Source organism: Akebia trifoliata, chromosome 4, assembly GCF_017979445.1.
Source record: "Akebia trifoliata isolate Shusen 1 chromosome 4, ASM1797944v1, whole genome shotgun sequence".
Taxonomy (NCBI): domain Eukaryota; kingdom Viridiplantae; phylum Streptophyta; class Magnoliopsida; order Ranunculales; family Lardizabalaceae; genus Akebia; species Akebia trifoliata.
In genome coordinates this window covers 15,412,053-15,430,502 of record NC_141378.1, presented here as the reverse complement: position 1 = coordinate 15,430,502, position 18,450 = coordinate 15,412,053, and the positions used below count along the sequence as shown (strand labels likewise).

The following is an 18,450-nucleotide window of genomic DNA, read 5'->3' as shown; positions in this document are numbered from 1 at the left end:
CTCATCTTGGCTTCTAGGGTAAAAATAAATATCATCTTCAAACTTTAAAATTCTCAATTTATCTTAAATTCCATTCTTCTCTAAAAATCTTATCTTGTTCTTGAGACTTAAAGGTCAAAGGAGATAAAATATTAAGATTGAAAACAAATACATCCAAAAAGTCAGTCAGTCATCTTCGGGATGTCAACCTCTTCAGTAAGTTAAATTTAACCTATTCAACCTCATCTTCAATCCTACGTAGAAGTCCTTGATTTATTTTCACCCAAAAAATAATTCTTCTACTTCTTCCGGAAAAAAAAATTTATTTTGTTCTTGAGGTCGGAAGGAATGATGGATTTTGGGAGGAAATCAAGTGATTTTCAATTAGAGTACGAAGATCCTCGCATTTAAATCTCAAATTAGAAGACCTAGGCCAAGGGGGAATGCCATCAGTTTGAAAACACAATCAAACATGGCTAATATTTACCAAAACAGGAGCGGCGTGTCTAAATCATCTTACAATTATATTATAATCCATTCTCTACCATTTGATAAATATGACAAATTTGTGAAGAGGGTGAGGGGTGTGAGTGGGAATCACTAGCCAATATTACTGGTTAGGATTGTCAATGGATCGGATCAGATGACTTGGACCATTAAGAATTTGGGTATCGATAAGGATCCGGCACAAGATCCGATTTGATAACTTATCAGATTAGTTTGTATCAATCATGTCTTAATCTGATAATATTTCTGAAAATATATAAATTATATTTATATTATATACTAGAACTGCGACTTGGGCGGGCTAAAAGTCCAAACTCAACCTGAGTTGTGGGCAAGTCTAAGCCAAGTTATGTAGGACATGAGTTGAGCTAGGGTTAGAATAACTCAACCCGACTGCAACCCAATTCAACCCCAACCCAAGACTATTAAATAGTACATAAATATTTTTATATTTTTAATTATTTCTTATTCAACATTTTTACTTATATCAATTGTATTTCTTGTTTTAGATTTTTTTTTTTTTTTTTTTGTTAATCAAAAGAAAATTAGGTTTGCTCAACGAGCCCAACCTGCCTAAAAGTACCGAACTCGGATAACCCAAGTATAGAAGCTCAAACTCGGGTTAAAGAGCTCAGGCTCTATACTCTGATTGAGTTAAGCTCAGATTGAAGACTGCCATGTTAGTTGAATTGATAGATATGTTATATTTGTGTGAACTTTTAAGAAATTTAAGAAATCAGATCGGATTGGGTACATGTTTCTGATGAACATCAATCTATTACCATATCCCAGAATTTAGTTAAATTGATTTTATTTGACATTTGATATTCTACCACACCAACCTTTGTAAGAGAATAGGTTGCATCATATTAGGATGCATGAGATACATTGTATCAATGTATCTCATAATAAAATGATGGTTAAGATTACAATTGAGAATAAAATATTTAACAATATCTATTAAGATATTCTACAAAACATCGATCAACTCAGTGAAACTTGAACTCTGATACCATGAAGAAAAACTAATTTTATTGAAAAATTTTGGATGAATATTACATGAATCCTTCTAGGTAAGGGTGCAACTTGGTCTGGTTCAAATCGAGAGTTGAACCAAACCGAGAACTTTGAATTGATTCGGTTCGATTTATAATAACTTCAATTTGATTTCAGGTTAACAAAATAAAGAACTAACCAATTTGTTTCGATTCTTGGTTCATGCCTTGTATAAAACCGAACTAAATTGAGAAACAGATATTAATAAAATTATAAATAAATATTATTAATTTATTTATAATAAATTATACCTATTTTTATGGATAAATTGATTATTTTTTATAAATAGATTAATGACAATTATTTTTTGGATGGATTGATTAATGACTTTCTTTAGTGGCTAAAAAACATTATTTTACTTTTTTTTTTTTTTCGAATGGATACATTAATGAATTTTTTTTTTTTTTAATGATGACTAGATTAATGACTGAGATTTTATATTCATATTTATTTTTGTTTATTTCAATTAGATTTTTAAGATATTTGCAACCCATAGAATTGAACTGACTTGACCTTAGCTTAGCTTAGTTCGGGTTGATTTGCTACGGGTCTGCTTCTCATTTAATAAAATTGACCTAAGTCAATTTGATTCCGATTTGGCCCAAAACCAAACCCATAGAACTGAATCGAACCGATCTTACGATCTTAATTTAGTTTGGATTGGTTTGGTCGAGTCTAATTCTCATTTAATAGAACCAACCCATGTTAGTCCGATTTCGATTTTAACCCTAAATCGAATCAAGTTCCACTCTAGAGAAATTTCATCAACCAAGACATAAAGAAACTATCCTAATATAGAATTACTATTTATCTATAAATCCTAATGAAAAATATCTAAATAGCTTGCTAAATATTTTACTCTCAATCCCAACCTTAACCTTCTTTTTATTTTTATTATGAGATACATTGTCGAAGATACAATGTATTGCATGCATCATAATATGATGCAACCTATTCTCCTACAATATTTTTTTTAACACTCCAATTAATGAAATCATAGAACAAGCTCCTTACTAATTAAGGAATTTTTTTTTCTTTCCTTACAGTCACCAATTGAAGACAACTTAAAAAAACTAAGACTGCAACCTGGGCAGGTTGGAGGATTAACTTAGGCTCAACCAAAGCAAAACTCAAACCAACCATTGGGTTAAAACTCATTAATTCGAGATTAAACTTCAGTTAACTCCAAAGTAAGTCATTTTGGACATGTTGGACTCATTGAACAAATCTAATCTAATTTCATTTTCAAGTTAGACAATTTTAGATGGATTGAACTCATTATTCTCCCTTCAAAATTTATGTAAAAATGACTCTTACTGTACTTAAAACACATAACAATAAATTTAAATATAGCAAATAAAATCAATAAATATATTTATATGTAAATATATAAGATAATGTTCAAATAGAGTAGAGTTGCCCGAGCCTCGACCTAAACTCGTTGAGATTTTCTAACCCAAGCTCGCCCATCAATCAGGTTGGGCTCATGTTAGTTCACCCAAGTTGCACTTGTAACTAAACTACATTTAAAAAGGAAATAATAATATATAAAAAACGTCATAAATTTATTTTGCTAAGTCATAAAATAAAAATCCCATTTATTTCTAAATATCTCCGACCACCAATTCTAATTTCTAAGATCAAACTCTTTCCCAAAGCAAAATTCTCTGTTGGAATCCGTGAAAGTGTGGACCCACAAAAGTTAAAAGGTAAAAAAACTCCCCCTGGATTTAACAGTTTGAACTTCGAAGTTTCAACTGTGAAGATAGATTTTTGGAAGAATTGTAAATACCATTTGGGTAGAAGTCAAAGACTTGACATATACATATATTTTACATTGGTCTCCTAGAAAAGACCGAGGTCAAATGTATCTAAAATATATCTAAATCGTACATATAACAATTCATATTGTCCCAATCTCAGAGAGCACAATTCATATTAATATAATTTCGAGAACCCAATTCATGATATTGTCAGTGAACGAGATTCAAAACTAAGATTTAAAATCCATATCCAAGACATATTTTTATACAAAGTAATACAAACAGTCTTCTACGCATCAAGTACCGATAATGCAAACCACATTTCTAATATAGAAGAAGTCAATAATATTTGCAGCCTCAAAATTTACGATGGTATATAGCTTGTAAATTGTAACGGGAACAGTCCGAGGGTTTGATGCCATTTCCTCTTTCATTTTACTAATAAAGTTCAGTATCTCTCTTACAGAATGTACATAACTATGGGTGAGACTAGAAATGTGTCCATCGATGATGTACATCATCATATATGGGCATATGGGGCTTAAGTCTATATTACATACAAAAATGTCCCGAGCAAAATAAAACATACATACAAACAGCTCCATCTCCTTTCATCCTCTGTTATGAAGGATGGGTAATGTCACTAATGGTTTTGTATATACAAGAACATAAGGCCAGTGATTGTTTCTTTCACATTAGATACTCTCTCGGGACAATTTGTCGTTAGAACCTTTATGTTACGCGAGTATGATACTAATAAGAACATAAAGGAATGAATTGATGCTAATAATGACGAGGGCTATTACCTGATGGGTCACGAAAACAATCTCAGATCAGAATGGTACAATCCAACCCCTTGGCGGCGTCATCGAGGAATATCATTGCCATTCCAGTTGCAAGCCTGGTGTGAGCCTCCAGTGCTAAGCACTTCTCAATATCTTTATGCCAGTTAATGACACCTACATTTGAGTATAAATAAGAAGGGCAATTGATGGCCTTTATGTCCTCTTGTTTAAAACTAGACTTGATGGAGCCAATAACCAAGATATCACGAAGAACTGACATACTAAGAGCACGGACATGTGCACTTGGATGAGAAAGGCATTGAGTGGTAGCAGGAAGGCGACACTGCATATACAAGGATAGTAAATCACATTATTAATAAGGGGTTTATTTGTGCTTGGATGTGAGACTATATTTGAAAACATCAACTTTGGATAATGTTTATACCTTCAAAAGGTTCGAAAGTGATTCTTCGACGGCCAAGCTGGAATCTCCCCATTCAAGCAAAAGCTGGACTGCTCTAGCTGTTGCTTCCAAAAGCTGCACATTAATTAACAGTAATAAAACATGTAGTAAGTGAGCGATATAATTAAAGAGGTGCACAATCTAACAAGGTCACAAAGCTCTCTTAAATGGGAATATAAGGTGAAACACGAAGAAGAAAAATAAGTATATTTGCTTGCAATAGTACCTCTAGTTGTGGTAAAGTGCACGCTTCTCCATCAACAAGCATTCCATCTGTGGCACGTTGTAGAAGATCTGGAGCACTAGATAGAATTACCAACGATTCTGGGCAATCGTGATTTCTCATTAGCTCCACCATTAATTTTACTATCCGTTGATTAATTATCCATGTATTTTGATCTTGCTCATCATCTCTAGCAACCCAAGATTGCAAATCCTTCTCTGCCTGAAATGGTTTGGGTAAAAAAGTTATAGAGATGCTATATATTTCTTTTTAAAGTCGGTTGAGAATTCACTCATTAACTTAAGCCGAATACTGACCTGAAGAACAATTGCAGACAATGCTTTCGTTGGCGAAGCTGATACAACACTGCACAAGGCATCGACTACCTATACATAATAATAAAAGTTGGTCAATTTGAACGATTTGAATTAATCACCTAGTTCAAAGAACTTGAGCTAGAAATTTGTTGTCTCTTACCATCAAAATGAATAGAGTAACCATAGACGTAATTATAAAATAAATTATATATTATAAATAAGACATGATAGAACAGTACCTGTCTCCACCTCTGTTGAGAAGATGTGCTTTCGTCGCTCAGTTGTGTTTCCGGGGCTGCAACCAACTTGTGCCACAACAGGGAAACAACAGAGAAGCATAACTCTTGTTTATCGGCGAGTACAGACTTTAGGAGAACTTGGGCACTACAATTGAATCCAACATGTCTGTCCCTTATAAGGAAATTAGCCAAATCTGATGCATCCTTTTCCAAACTAGTACTTTTCCTTGATGTATTCTCTGTACCATCACTTGAAAGAAATGCTTTCTCACATTTAAGGTAAGTAGTTGGTTGGGCTGAATCCTTATCACTTTTGCAATGTAGGGTTGATGAATGCTCTGATCCAGAGAAGCTAGTATTTGAACAATTTATTCGTTTTCGACCATTGCCACATGCGGAGGCGTCCCTCCATATTGGGGAACTAACCAAGTGTGCTTCTAGTGGTTCCACCTTGTCGATAATGGATGCAACAGCTTTTCCATGAATGTCAATGAGGTTATACAATGAGGATGCCCTTGTATAAATTTCATTATCCCACTTACACCGCATAAATACAGAGATAGCACGCGTGCACGCCTTCGATCGTCCAAATAGTTCAGAAACATGAGCAGCAACCATAGCTGCAGCGACTATCTTATTTGAACTATAACTCCATGAAGTGCCACTGGTAGATGGGTTTAGTGAAAATAGTGCTTCTAAGATTCCTAATATCCTTCGAGCATGTTGTATGGCAGCACACAAACCATTTTGTAACCCGTTTGAAGAACCATTAAGTTTTGCAAGCTTGGCCATGCTAGGTACATCTTTAGAAATCAATGGAAACACCTGAAATTCACAAGCCAAAGCACACACAGAAGCCAGAATATAAGAATCAAATGCTGCCACGGGCCCATGTTTTCTTACTTTTATTGCTTTCGCATCCTTTTGTTTTCCATTTATTGATTGCAAGTCCTCGGTAGCATCATTAGTAGAACATATATCACCGCTTCTTGTTCTCTTGCTTCCATTGGGTCGAGCCTCGTGACGGACACACACGGTTAACACCACAAACAGCAAGCGAGAAGCAAGAGCCATAGACGCATGTGATTCCAAAAATAATGAATGGACCATCGTACGAAGCTCAGCCATGGTGGGGTTATTAGAGGCACAACCCAAACCAAAAAGATTTCTTGATTTTCTGATTTGCTCTATGGAGGCTTGAGGTGGAAAAGTTCTTTGAAGAATTTCTTCTACTGTGGCGACAAATATCCTCATGAGACATGCTTCTGACGGGCTTCCACGAGGGAGATATTCTAGGACTTTGAGGAGTGGTAAATACAGGTTCCATGATAAAACAGGAGGTCGTAATGGGGTTGCAAGTATGATTTCAGGCAGATCAACAGATGAGGAACTTAAAGGAATCAGGCCATAAGCAGCTTCCCAAATAGTACAAATTCTCCATTCAACCTCCGGACCATGGGCGCAAAACATTGACGCTATACCTTGGGCTGTGGCCTCAACTGTGGCTTCGATCGTGGGCATTTCTATCTGGTCAAAATAATTTGAATAAATGGCAATTAAGTTTCAAAAACTTAACTTAAACCTATAAATTTAAGTGGATCACTGGATTGATATGCTCTTCAAGTAATACAAACATGGAGTGCATGTGCCTTGTATTATGTTAGCAGTATGACTTGGATGCCATGCCCATTGAACTGCGGGGGTGCAGGGGGCAGCATGCTCCTTCCCAGGGGCTCTGGGACAAAGCCCCCAGGGCCAAAAAATTTAGGGTTACAAAAAGGGAAAATGCATTGTTTTTCGTAAGGGTACTTACATCATATATATATATGGGAGCGGTTCAGCAGCCCTAAAGTTTGCCAAACATTTTTCAAAACATGAATTAGAAGCTTTGGAATGAGCTGATTTTTTGTGAGGATGATCTCTACGGTGAAGAGATCATCCTCTCCAAAAATCAGCTCATTTTGAAATTTCTAACCCTAGTTTACAAATTGAAGAATCGTGGATCGTCCAATTTTTGTAAATCACTTTTGATGGGGTTAGAAGTTTTGGAATAGGCTGATTTTTGGTGAGGATGATCTCATCATATAGATTATCCTCACAAAAAATCAGCTCATTCCAAAGCTTCTAACTCATGTTTTGAAAAATGTTTGGCAAACCTAAGGGCTGCTGAATCGCTCCCTATATATATATATAGGGAAATGTTCAGCACCAAACATTTTGGGAAAACATTTTTCAAAACATGGATTAGAAGTTTTGGAATGGACTGATTTTTGGTGAGGAGATCATCATCACCGAATATCTGCCCATTCCAAAACTTCTAACCCCATCAAAAATGGATGGTCCACGATTTTTCAACTTGTAAACATGGGGCTAGAAGTTTTGGAATGGGCTGATTTTTGGTGAGGATGATCTCCTCACCGTAGAGATCATCCTCACCAAAAATCAGCCCATTCCAAAACTTCTAACCCATGTAGGACAAAAATGATTGGCTAAAATGTTGACCAAAATGTTTGGTGCTGAACAGGACCCATATATATATACTTAGTGTAAAACCCGAATTAGGGTTAGAATGGGAAGAGAAGTTTTTGTGAGGGAGGAAGAGAAATTGTAACCCCTTCTAAATAGTTAAAAGAAGGAATCTCTCTGCAGCTATGGACATAGGTAATCTTGCCGGACCACATAAATCTTGCTGCTTGTTTACTTTTGGTTTTTCAACAAAACAAATATGTTACTAATAACTAGATGGGCTACATTACAATAAACTCAAAGAATAGGAGGAGAAAATGCAAGCAATAAAAGTAAAGATCCTCAAGTACCTGATTTCTATAGCACGGAATATAACCACCTAGAGGTTCACATTGAACTTGGACTCCTTCAGTTTGCCTTAATGGAGGAAAGAGCAGTGTGGGCTGCGAAAGTATGCGGAAAAGTAAAGCTGCCGCTGTATCTGAAGCGATGCCTGCTCTCATGGACATTGCAGTCCCAATTGCATGAAAGAAATGCAAATGCATCCAGTTTCTTGGAAGCTACAATGCAAAACCAATGACGGTCAACAGCTAGGAATTAACAGAAACAGTCGTCAGTTAAAAATTCTTTAAACGTTTAATCAATGTCTCGGGGTCAATGTTACATTTCATTCCAGGCAGGAACTGGAATGTATCAAACTCTGAACCGTGGTTACTAGGGGTGCAACCTGGTTCGGTTTGGAGCCAAATCAGAACCGAACCACCATGGGTTAGTTCTACCAAGTAAGAATCAGAACCGAACCAAAAAAAGGTAGATTTGGTTCGGTTCGGTTCTCTGAGTTGCAAAATATCTTTAAAACCTGCTTGGAAGCAATATATTTTTAATAAAATAAAAATGAAATTACATATAGTAAGTCATTAATCTATCCATAAAAATAAAAAAACTCATTAATCTATGTCTTGGCTCCTAAAAAAGTAGTAAGTCATTAAGGATTCGGTTCTCAGTTTGGTTTGGTTTCACTCTATACAAGCCGTGAATCTAGAACCAAATTGATGGGACGTCCATTTTCTTAACCCAGAACCAAACCATAACTTGTTCCAAACCGAAACCAGCCCAAAGCTATCAGTTTGGTTCGGTTCTTGGTTTGAACTGGACCAAGTTGCACCCCTAGTGGTTACTAGCTCAGTAAACGCGAAGATAATTTGCCATCTTCATGATCCTACTAACCCTCATGACCAAAGCACAATCCTCAGCAGCCCGAAGGAGTTCCACAAGTTGTACGGCAACATCAAGTGCATCAGGAGCCCACGACGGTGGTGCTTCAAGAAGTCCAAGCAGAAGTCTTTGGGTTGCACTTGGAGTAGCATTCGCATAGTACCTATATTGGGGGAAAAAACAGCCTTCATAAACATTTTCAAGAAAACTCGATGAAAAAACAGCAAAAATTTTGGAATTTCACCTATGAAACAAATGTGCATATGGCTCGAGAGCTGGCAACCCAGTAACAAGATGCTCATCTAGAGCTGTTGTTGGTGGAGGGAGCAAAAGTGCAGGAACAGCAGCGGCTGTTAAAGTAGCAGTCTCGTAACGGGCAACTTCATCATCACAAACACTTAGTATAACACCAGCACCATTAGCAACAGCCCATCTTGGAGTTGATGGCATAAGTTGAGGATGTTTCCCAGATCCACTGCTACACGCTAAATAAAAATTGAAAAAAAAAAAAAAACTTGATGGTGAGCCACAATGAATTACAATTATATCGTATATCCTTAAAACAAAATTAGTTTTACGATAGAAAATGAAAGATCTGTAATTCCATATAAAATATTGCTAAAATTTATCCTGTTTGTTCATATAAGTAATCTAACAACTTCTTCATCAAAAAGAAGTTGTCTCAAACCTTTTGTTGGGATTATAAAGTTTTGAGCCTCAAAACAGAATTGTATGTTTGAATGTAGGGTTGATGAGGTGACTAGGGGGTAATTTTTTTCTTTATAAAAACAAACATAATTTTTTCATTATGTTTGAATTTAAGGTTTCATTTTGATCAAATGTTGTTAAGATATCATTGTAAACAGACTTTTAATTGAGATTTGAAAATAACAAAAAAGTAGAAGTGTTTCAATGTACAAAAATATCATCAAATTCCTATATAAAAAAGTCATAATGTGTATGATGGATTAAGTACTTTACTAACCAGTTGTAGGCGGCTTGAGTTCTCCACTAGCGGCATATTTTCCCATGACACCACCACACCTATTTAAGCATATAAGTCTCAATGAGCTCACTTGAGACACGTATATAACATGAAACTCTTCAAAATAGTTCATAATAGAAAAAATAAAACAAATATGAGACATAACAAAACATACCCAAGACAAAGCCATTCTGTTTACTCTTGTGACGTAAATTTCTTGACCGAGATATTTTGGGACTACAAAAAAAAAATTTGAACCATGGGTATCATCATAATGTGATTCACTTACCAACGGAAATAATCACTTCTAATACCCAGCGGTGCCGCAAGCAATAAATCTGTTATCCAAGGAGACAAAGACCTCAAAGGTTTTCTCTCTTGTTGTTGCAAGGGTGAATGACATGCTTTCCCCTGTACAGTGTAACTTGTTGTTGCATGATTACCACAGTTGCTTCTCTCTTGTTCACTGTTTCGAAGCTCAACCTTGTAAATCGGGCGATTGTAATGCGTTAATTGTCGTAAAATTTCCCCACAAGCCAGAGCCCATTGTCGAGAACATTCATTCTGTAATTGAAGAATTTATTAGTGATATATATGTATATATATATCCAATATTATTAGTATGATGTAAGTCTAGTAGTCTACAATACAATATTATTAAATAATTTGATTAAAAAAAAAAAGTACCCAAAATTATTTTTTTCTGGTAGTTTCGTACCTCAATACTTGGGCAGACCAAAGAAATGAAAGAACTGAAGGGAGGACTGATCTTATCGTACACCAACGTACCATCAATGATACATGAAATAATTGGGAGAAGAATAGCATGCCCATGCTCTGGATGATGAAGCACAAAGACTGCTGGAAATTAATTAAAGTATTGTAAAGGTCAGTATGCTATCTCAAACAAGTAAGAAAATATAAAATCTCAGACGAGTAACGAAATTCTTGTTATGGGTATACTATGTTATTGCATATAAAATCAACAAAAGTAGGATTCAAATACCCAATACTTCATCCAAAAGGCATTTTTCTTTGGATGGATAACGAGTCCGGATTAGCTGTTACAAGAAATACACAAGAATGCACATCAGTGGTTAACAATATGAGCATTTATTTTGTTTGAATTTCTTTCTAGTTACCATAAATTAGCTGAGGTCTTATCTAAGATATATGATTATTTCAAGATTTCTCCAATGTTCAAGAGATGAAAAGTCAAATGACATACCTCAGCAATTTCTTCAGGAAATTTATCTGATATAAACTGACCAAAATATTCAACATAGGCACTAATTTGAGCCTAAATGAAAAACAAAAATTGAGTCAAGAACAAGGAGAAAAAGGATAAAGTTATGAGAGATTTTTCAAACAAAAAAATTAAAAGAAATAAAGAAGACCAAAACTATAACTTATAATCTCCTCCCTTCCTCCACACTGTCCCGAAGAGTAACTAATTCAGTCATATTTTCGTGTTCCAATTGAACACTTTCCATTTTTTATTATTCTCAAAGGAGAAGATTCTTCTTTTTACCAAACATATGCGGAGCCAACCACGATTTGAATCTTATTACTTATAATGAATCAATGAATAGATCTTACCAAAAAAAAATTGACAGTTTTATTGTCTCACACAAAATGAGCAGAGCAGGTAATATAAAGGTGTAGGACATGATAAAATAAAGGAGTTGAACATGATGAGAAATAATGATTTGATAGAGATATAAATAAAACATTGAACTGACAGGCATGAAAACATATGTTTCTAATGTCTGCTAGATATTTAAAAAATTTGTAAAATGGAGAAAATACAACCACAGAAAGAGGCAACTAGATATTTAAAAAATTTCTGATATGGAGAAATGCAGCCACACGAAGATGCCTAATTTCCTGTAAAAGAAAAGTTTGTATGATTATAATGGGCCAAAAATCCTCTTTCTGCATAATCATTATTTATCATTACTGTAGAATAGGAACAGTGTCTACGTGGCACATTTTGAGTTTAGAACATATAGGGCTGCCTGCCATGTAGAAGCTAATGTGTTTTAAACTCCAACCAAAACATGGTACGTACACCCCGTATGTTGCTATAGGAATGGGACACCGTTCTAGATCACGATTTTTTTCCAAAACAGTTGTTGGTTCATAGAGTTGAGTTAAAACATATAGAGCTTTTTTCGGCAGTTTTTTTGGCTTTGAGCTGAAAAAGGCAGAGAAGAATGTTTGTCAGTAACAGCTTTTGCTTCACTAACTTTTGCAGGAAGCCAAAAATTACGGCCCCGTTTGATAATGCTGTCAACTTTTGCTGTCAGATTCTGTGACTAAAAACAATTGTCAGAAACAGCTGTAAAAAACTGGAACACTGAAAAACTCGTTTAATAAAGTCTTGTAAAAGTGTTGTGTTGTTTACCAAAATTTGGTAATTATTGTTTGATATAACTGTTGGATTCTACTGTATTCTGATAAAATGACTATAATATCCTTAATGTTAATAATGCACCAAAAATGACCAGAATACCCTAATAAATATATAATTACACTAAATATAAATAATAAATTTATATTAAAAAATTATAAAAATACAAGGAAAGTTTAGATTAAGCTGAGGGAGCCTTACATATCAAGATCCTAAGGAAATTTTACAACCCCAATCCCATATCCCCAACAGGTTTTCAAAACAAAAACAAAAAAAAAAAAAACATTGAAAGACATCATAAGGCTCTCTGGTGTAGGTAAGACAACCCATTCGCTATCATGCTTATCGACATTGTTGTGGACTTATTTCATTGGCTTGGATCAGTAAGATACTCAACATCAAGGAAACCTTAACATCTTATCCATCCCAACTTATTGGATTTATGTTGCTATTGTGCTTATGTATTGTCGATCCTAGGTCCCTTGCTTTGGGTTAAGATTCTAATAACTTTAAAAACTATTTGATGTCGAGAAACACGGGGAAGAGTTCAAGTAAATAGGCTTCTAATTAACTATTAGTGTCAAATCCAATCAATTTCACAAAACTCATCGTGTAGAACCAAAATTATCAATTTCAACATAGCAATTATAAAAACCTCGAATCTAAAACTTTTTTATCCCTAAATAATCTAGTAAATCACTTATGGATAAACAGTACAAAATTGCCCAATTTCCTATAAATCAAGCAAAAATAAAGTTACATATAACTCATCAAGACATCAACCCAACCAAATGCATCCCATGCTTCTGTGCTTTCTGCACAAAAGCATCAACAATAGGCCCCTTAGCGCTTATGTTGATCTCCACAACAATAGCCCTAACGCTAGAATTCTTCAAATTAATCCTCCATGGATGAGGTCGATCTCAAGCTCGATCGATTCATTGCTTAAATAGATACTTCAATCAATTAATCCTACAAGCAACAGCGGCGATCTTACAACCATCCATGGCGAGATCAAAGCTGAATTCACAGCCAATTCTTAAAGAAGCGCCTGCATGGCTCATCGTCACTAGCTCGAGAGAATCTTGAGTTTCAATTCACCAATCTAAGGTCCAAACGTAGATCAAGTTGTGATGGAGTGAAAGAGATGAAAAGGCATGAGGGATGAGAGTCATCGAGAAACTAGTGTTTGTTGTCGATCAAAATTCACCTAGTATTTGTCGTCGCTCGAAGCTGCCAACGACCATGGTAATGCATGTTGTTGAAGGTGGGTTGTATGAGGGTTAGGGTTGTGTGAGGTTCTGTCGAGAAAAAAGTAAAATTGGGATGGGGATATGAGTTGTAATTTGTTCGGAGAACAAGGGACATTTCAGTAATTCCCACAAGCCATTTTTAATATTTGCTTTTAAATATGCAATTTTTGTTATCAAACGATAATCAATGATAAAAAAAAACGCTTTAATGACGCAAAAGCTATTAAAAAAAAACGCCCATTTTCACTACCTGGGTTCCATTATCCACAAGGATGGAGAGATTGAGGAGGATGCCCATAGAATTAGAGTCGGATTGCTTAAGTGGAAGTGTGCTTTTGGACTGCTATGTGATTAATGAATCTCGATCAAACTTACACACCACCCCATCCCAAATATATATATATATATATGAGCGTTCGGAGGCCCCAAAGAGAGCCAAACATTTTTCAAAACATAGGTTAGAAACTTCGGAATGGGCTGATTTTTTGTGAGGATGATCTCTACGGTGAAGAGACCATTTTCACCAAAAATCAGCTCATTCCAAAACTTCTAACCCTAGTTTACAAGTTGAAGAATCGTGGACAGTCCGATTTTTGGTGAGGATGATCTCTTCATCATAAAGATCATCCTAAAAAAAATCAGCCCATTCCGAAACCTCTAACCCATACATTGAAAAATGTTTGGCACAATGTTTGGTTCACTTTAGGGCCTCTGAACGCCACCCTATATATATATATATGGGTCACGTTCCTAAGACTCATATTGAGACTCACATTGCGACACCGTTTTGTCTTATATGGGCAAAAATGTTTGGAATGAGCCGATTTTTTGTGAGGATGATCTCTGTGATGAGGGGATCATCCTGGCAAAAAATCATCACATTCCAAGACTTCTAACCCCATCAAAATTGATTTACAAAAATTGGACGGTCTATAATTTTTCAACAAAAATTGGACGGTCTAGAAGTTTCATAATGAGCTGATTTTTGGCAAGGATGATCTCCTCACCATAGAGATCATCCTCACAAAAAATCAGCCCATTCCAAATATTTTTGCCCATATAAGACAAAACGGTGTGTCGCAATGTGAGTCCCAATATGAGTCTTAGGAACGCTGTTCTATATATATATATATATATATATATATAAGCTGGCTTTAAAAATGTTATGCTTCATGGAGTTGAATATTTGAAAATCAAGAAACAACATATGTATAGATTGAGATGGATTAATGAAAAAACTAACAAAGATAAAATTAGAAATGAATGCATTTATGAAACTATAGCAGTTCCTATAGGTGTTAAACTAAGAGAAAATTATGATTTGGTAAATATGGAATGAAGGCTGCTTATAGCACTAACTAAAAGGAATGTGCAAGTTGGAGATTTTAAAAGAGTAAAAGAAATACTAAAAAGAACACGGATTGATGTAATTAGCACTCACACTAGCTCTAAATGGTTAAAATCAAAATAGTGTTGTATGTTATAAAGATATCAATCTTATATCTAGATCGTTAAGCAATTTATGGATATGAAATTTGATAGCCATAGCTCACATTTTTGCGTGTTTTGACATCAAGAGAATAACTTTCTTCTCTTAAATTCCTCAGTCTCCATCCTATTATTTTCATTATGACACTCAATTTATCTCTTATTGACACAAGAGTGAACAACGACCATTGACTTGGTTTAAGCAGAAAACTATACCACTTTCTACAACTTTTCAACTGATGTGTGCACTCTCATGCACCTTATACACCATTCTCACGACATGCAAACAAGATTATGTGTCAAAAACATCAAAATGGTTAAGGCTTGCTTTATAACAAAGGTTATAAATAGTCAAACATTTGATGAGGATGAATCAATGTGGTGGAGCATTCAATCAAGATCCATCTCTCAGTATTAGATATATGGAACTCAAGTGAAACTCAAATTCCCTACCCAAATAAGTTTTAAAATCTAAAATTTCTTCACCAAGAACAATCATAGAATTCATAGAAAATATTTAGAAATTAATAACTTAAAAGATTATATTAGAAAATTTCAGCGTACCATCCGCTGCTGAACATCTTCTGGTGAAGGCCAGAACAGTGACGAGAATTGGAGTCCATCTATCCACGTTTTACAGGAAGTAGTAGCCATGGAATCTTCAAGTGAAACTTTTATATATGTATATCAGACCACCATAGACAAGCCTCAAGAAAGTTTTTCCATTGCTGCATGAACATCATCAAACAACAAACAAGTTTTAATTTTTTTCCATTAAAAACAAAAAAAAAACAAATAACATTAGATAGTTTCTCCATTGAAAAAAACAAAAACAAAACAAAACAAAAAAAAAAAAACTAAGATTCATAAGTTTCAGAGAAAAATGCATGAACAGCATCATACAAAAAATAAATTTTATTTTGAAAAAAAAAAAATATTCAAGAAATTTACACATTCAAGAATCAAAAGCTCAAGTCATTTCAAAGTTTTTTTTTTTCGTGAATACAACGCGGTTACACGCACCGCCCCCTTTGGAAAGTCCTAGTACGTGCAACTGGTTTGAGTCGAGGGTCAACCGGACAGGATTCTGGATAGTGGTCCCAAGGAATTTATTGTTTCGTAGAATTTCGAACCATCATTTCAAAGTATATCTAAAACAGATAATTCTAGACTAAATTTATGCAGAAAAAAACATCAAACAAAAAAGTATTTTTATACAAAACTTTTTAAACAAATCATTAAAAAAAAAAAAATTTAAGAATAATATATTTTTTTGGGTGAAAAAGCTTCCAAAATAGTGATTTATTTTTTTCAAAGAAATCCATGAAAAAACTTCAGACTAACATCAGTCGAAGCAGATCTAGAACTTCTATATGAAACAGAAATTCATGGCTATTTTGCATATATATTAATATAAAAAAAATTTGAAGAAAAAAAAAAACTAAAAAGTTTTAAAAAAATAAGAGAAAAAAACCTGATCGATTCGTTTGCATCCGATAAACTAGGGTTCCGATGCAACTAAAGATTCTTCGGTTTATGTTTCTTATTTCTTTTCAAATACTTTCTGGTTTTTCTCTCTTCTCCAGTGAAACAGAGTAGAGAAATACATTGACGGGATGGCTAGGAATATTTATATTGGTTTGAGAGAGAGGGAGAGAGAGATTTGATGGGATCAGATGCCACGTGGCGAAAATATTCTCGGTTGTATGTATGTACTTAACATGCATGGCTATGCATGTTTCCATACCTTAGTAAACAAAACCGTCAACCTGCCCCAGCATTAAAACCATTAATGGTCGGATCTGGACTTTGGATCTACCTGGTTAGGAGTTTGTGGGTTGACCTTGACGAGATGGTTCCCTTGAGTTATCCGGGTCGGGTACTTGCCCGTTCTCCTAGGGAAGATTGAATATCGTGGAATACGGTGAATCCATTTTACACATGAAATAAAATTGAATGTCGTGTTATAACGTAATGTAATTTATGTAGCATAAAATATATATTATAATATAATTTAATATTTATTAATATAATATTATATAAAATTTCTTTGCATGCCCATATAAACCGGTCCGTTCCAAAGTGGTGAACCAAAAGCTTGCAATCGAATTGAGTGAACTTAGGAATCAGGTACAACTCATATGAATTTAATCATGAAATCTATTCGATGTGACCATGTGAATCTAATAATTAATTTATAAGAGATAATTAATGTTGAGAGAAAAAGATATATAATAAATATTTATTTTTAAAAATAAAAATATTTATAGATATTTAATCTTGAAAAATATATTTTTGTGATCGAATTTATCGTTAACCTCTTATCAATAAAAACGTGGGGTCATGTGACCTCACATCAGGCTTTTGAATGGATAAGGTGATTTTGATAACCCTTGATAAGTAAGGTTTCAAAAACTTATTGAGTTAGTAAGGATAGTCTTACTTTTTTTACTCTCTTGAAAGAATTTGGGCCCACCCAACGTTTATTGTGTAATAAAGTTAATAAAGGAATATTTCTTTTGGAATTGTCAGAACTCCTAGGATGTTTTTGGTATGAAAAATGCAAGAGTCTTAAGAATCTAGGTATACTTTTTCAGTGGGGGCTATATGTTAGTTTCACTAACAAATGGTGTATATCTAATATTAATGAAATATAGAGGGTTAACTATTAAAAAACAAATTTCATTTTTCAAAAGTTTCAGTATAACCCGCATAGCTTTGCCGTTGGACGTAGGCAATGTGAAACCCCTAGATAGAACATTGGGTTGATTATCAAGAATCCCATGTCAAAGCACATCAATTGAAGGTATCAAGATAGGCATAGGGAACTTGGTACATGCAAGAACATCTTGACTTTATTGAAATAAAACATTAGCAACGATTTTGGAGCAAACATATTTATTCTAGATTACACAAAATGAAAAGGATGATGAAAATTAACATAAGAGTTGATAACGACCATAACAACTATATGGCATCTTTCTAGTGTTCGTTTGTAAATTTGCTCAAGGTATTAGAGATAACATGGAAACATCTCATTGGAATGTTATGAAAGGATGAGGAATGAGAGAGAGAGAGTCAAGGTCTCTTTCGTCAATTTCTAATAAGAGAAAGACAAAGACGCCTCTCAACCAGAGATTAATTGTTAGAAAGAATAACATTAGAACGATTTTTTTTTCTCACAACCAACAATTATTCGACACATGACATGAATGACATTAATCACGAGAGAGTGAGAGAGAGAGTTTTTTTCTTTCCAATCTAATCACGTTGTGACATTAAAAATCATGATCAAATT

General features: G+C 34.5%; 1 protein-coding gene across 4 annotated transcripts; it reads right to left on the bottom strand.

Moving 5' to 3' along the window:
• Window positions 1-3,662: 3,662 nt before the first annotated feature.
• LOC147404093 (protein GIGANTEA-like) lies at window positions 3,663-16,743 on the bottom strand. 4 transcript variants are annotated; one of them, XM_086439933.1, is made up of 15 exons: window positions 16,627-16,743; window positions 15,717-15,880; window positions 11,227-11,298; window positions 11,005-11,059; window positions 10,717-10,856; window positions 10,288-10,562; window positions 9,999-10,057; window positions 9,258-9,498; window positions 9,026-9,176; window positions 8,149-8,358; window positions 5,333-6,859; window positions 5,094-5,162; window positions 4,780-4,998; window positions 4,536-4,628; window positions 3,663-4,433 (listed from the first exon to the last, which is right to left on the bottom strand). In XM_086439933.1, the coding sequence occupies exons 2-15, from the start codon at window positions 15,804-15,806 to the stop codon at window positions 4,134-4,136; spliced, it is 3,501 nt and encodes a 1,166-aa protein (XP_086296059.1). In that variant the 5' UTR covers window positions 15,807-15,880; window positions 16,627-16,743; the 3' UTR covers window positions 3,663-4,133. The 4 variants fall into 4 exon arrangements, with proteins under 4 accessions (XP_086296059.1, XP_086296058.1, XP_086296060.1 ...); XM_086439932.1 differs by having other exon boundaries at window positions 3,664-4,433; window positions 10,717-10,859; XM_086439934.1 differs by lacking the exons at window positions 15,717-15,880; window positions 16,627-16,743 and adding an exon at window positions 13,409-14,171 and having other exon boundaries at window positions 3,664-4,433; window positions 10,717-10,859.
• Between the last annotated feature and the right edge of the window lie 1,707 nt (window positions 16,744-18,450).

Coding starts and splice junctions, on each gene's coding strand:
- LOC147404093 (XM_086439932.1), bottom strand. CDS start 15,806: ATGGCTACTACTTCCTGTAAAACGTGGATAGATGGACTCCAATTCTCG. Junction 11,060..11,226: donor TTCCTGAAGAAATTGCTGAG/GTATGTCATTTG, acceptor TTCTTGTAACAG/CTAATCCGGACTCGTTATCC. Junction 5,163..5,332: donor CTCAACAGAGGTGGAGACAG/GTACTGTTCTAT, acceptor TATTATGTATAG/GTAGTCGATGCCTTGTGCAG.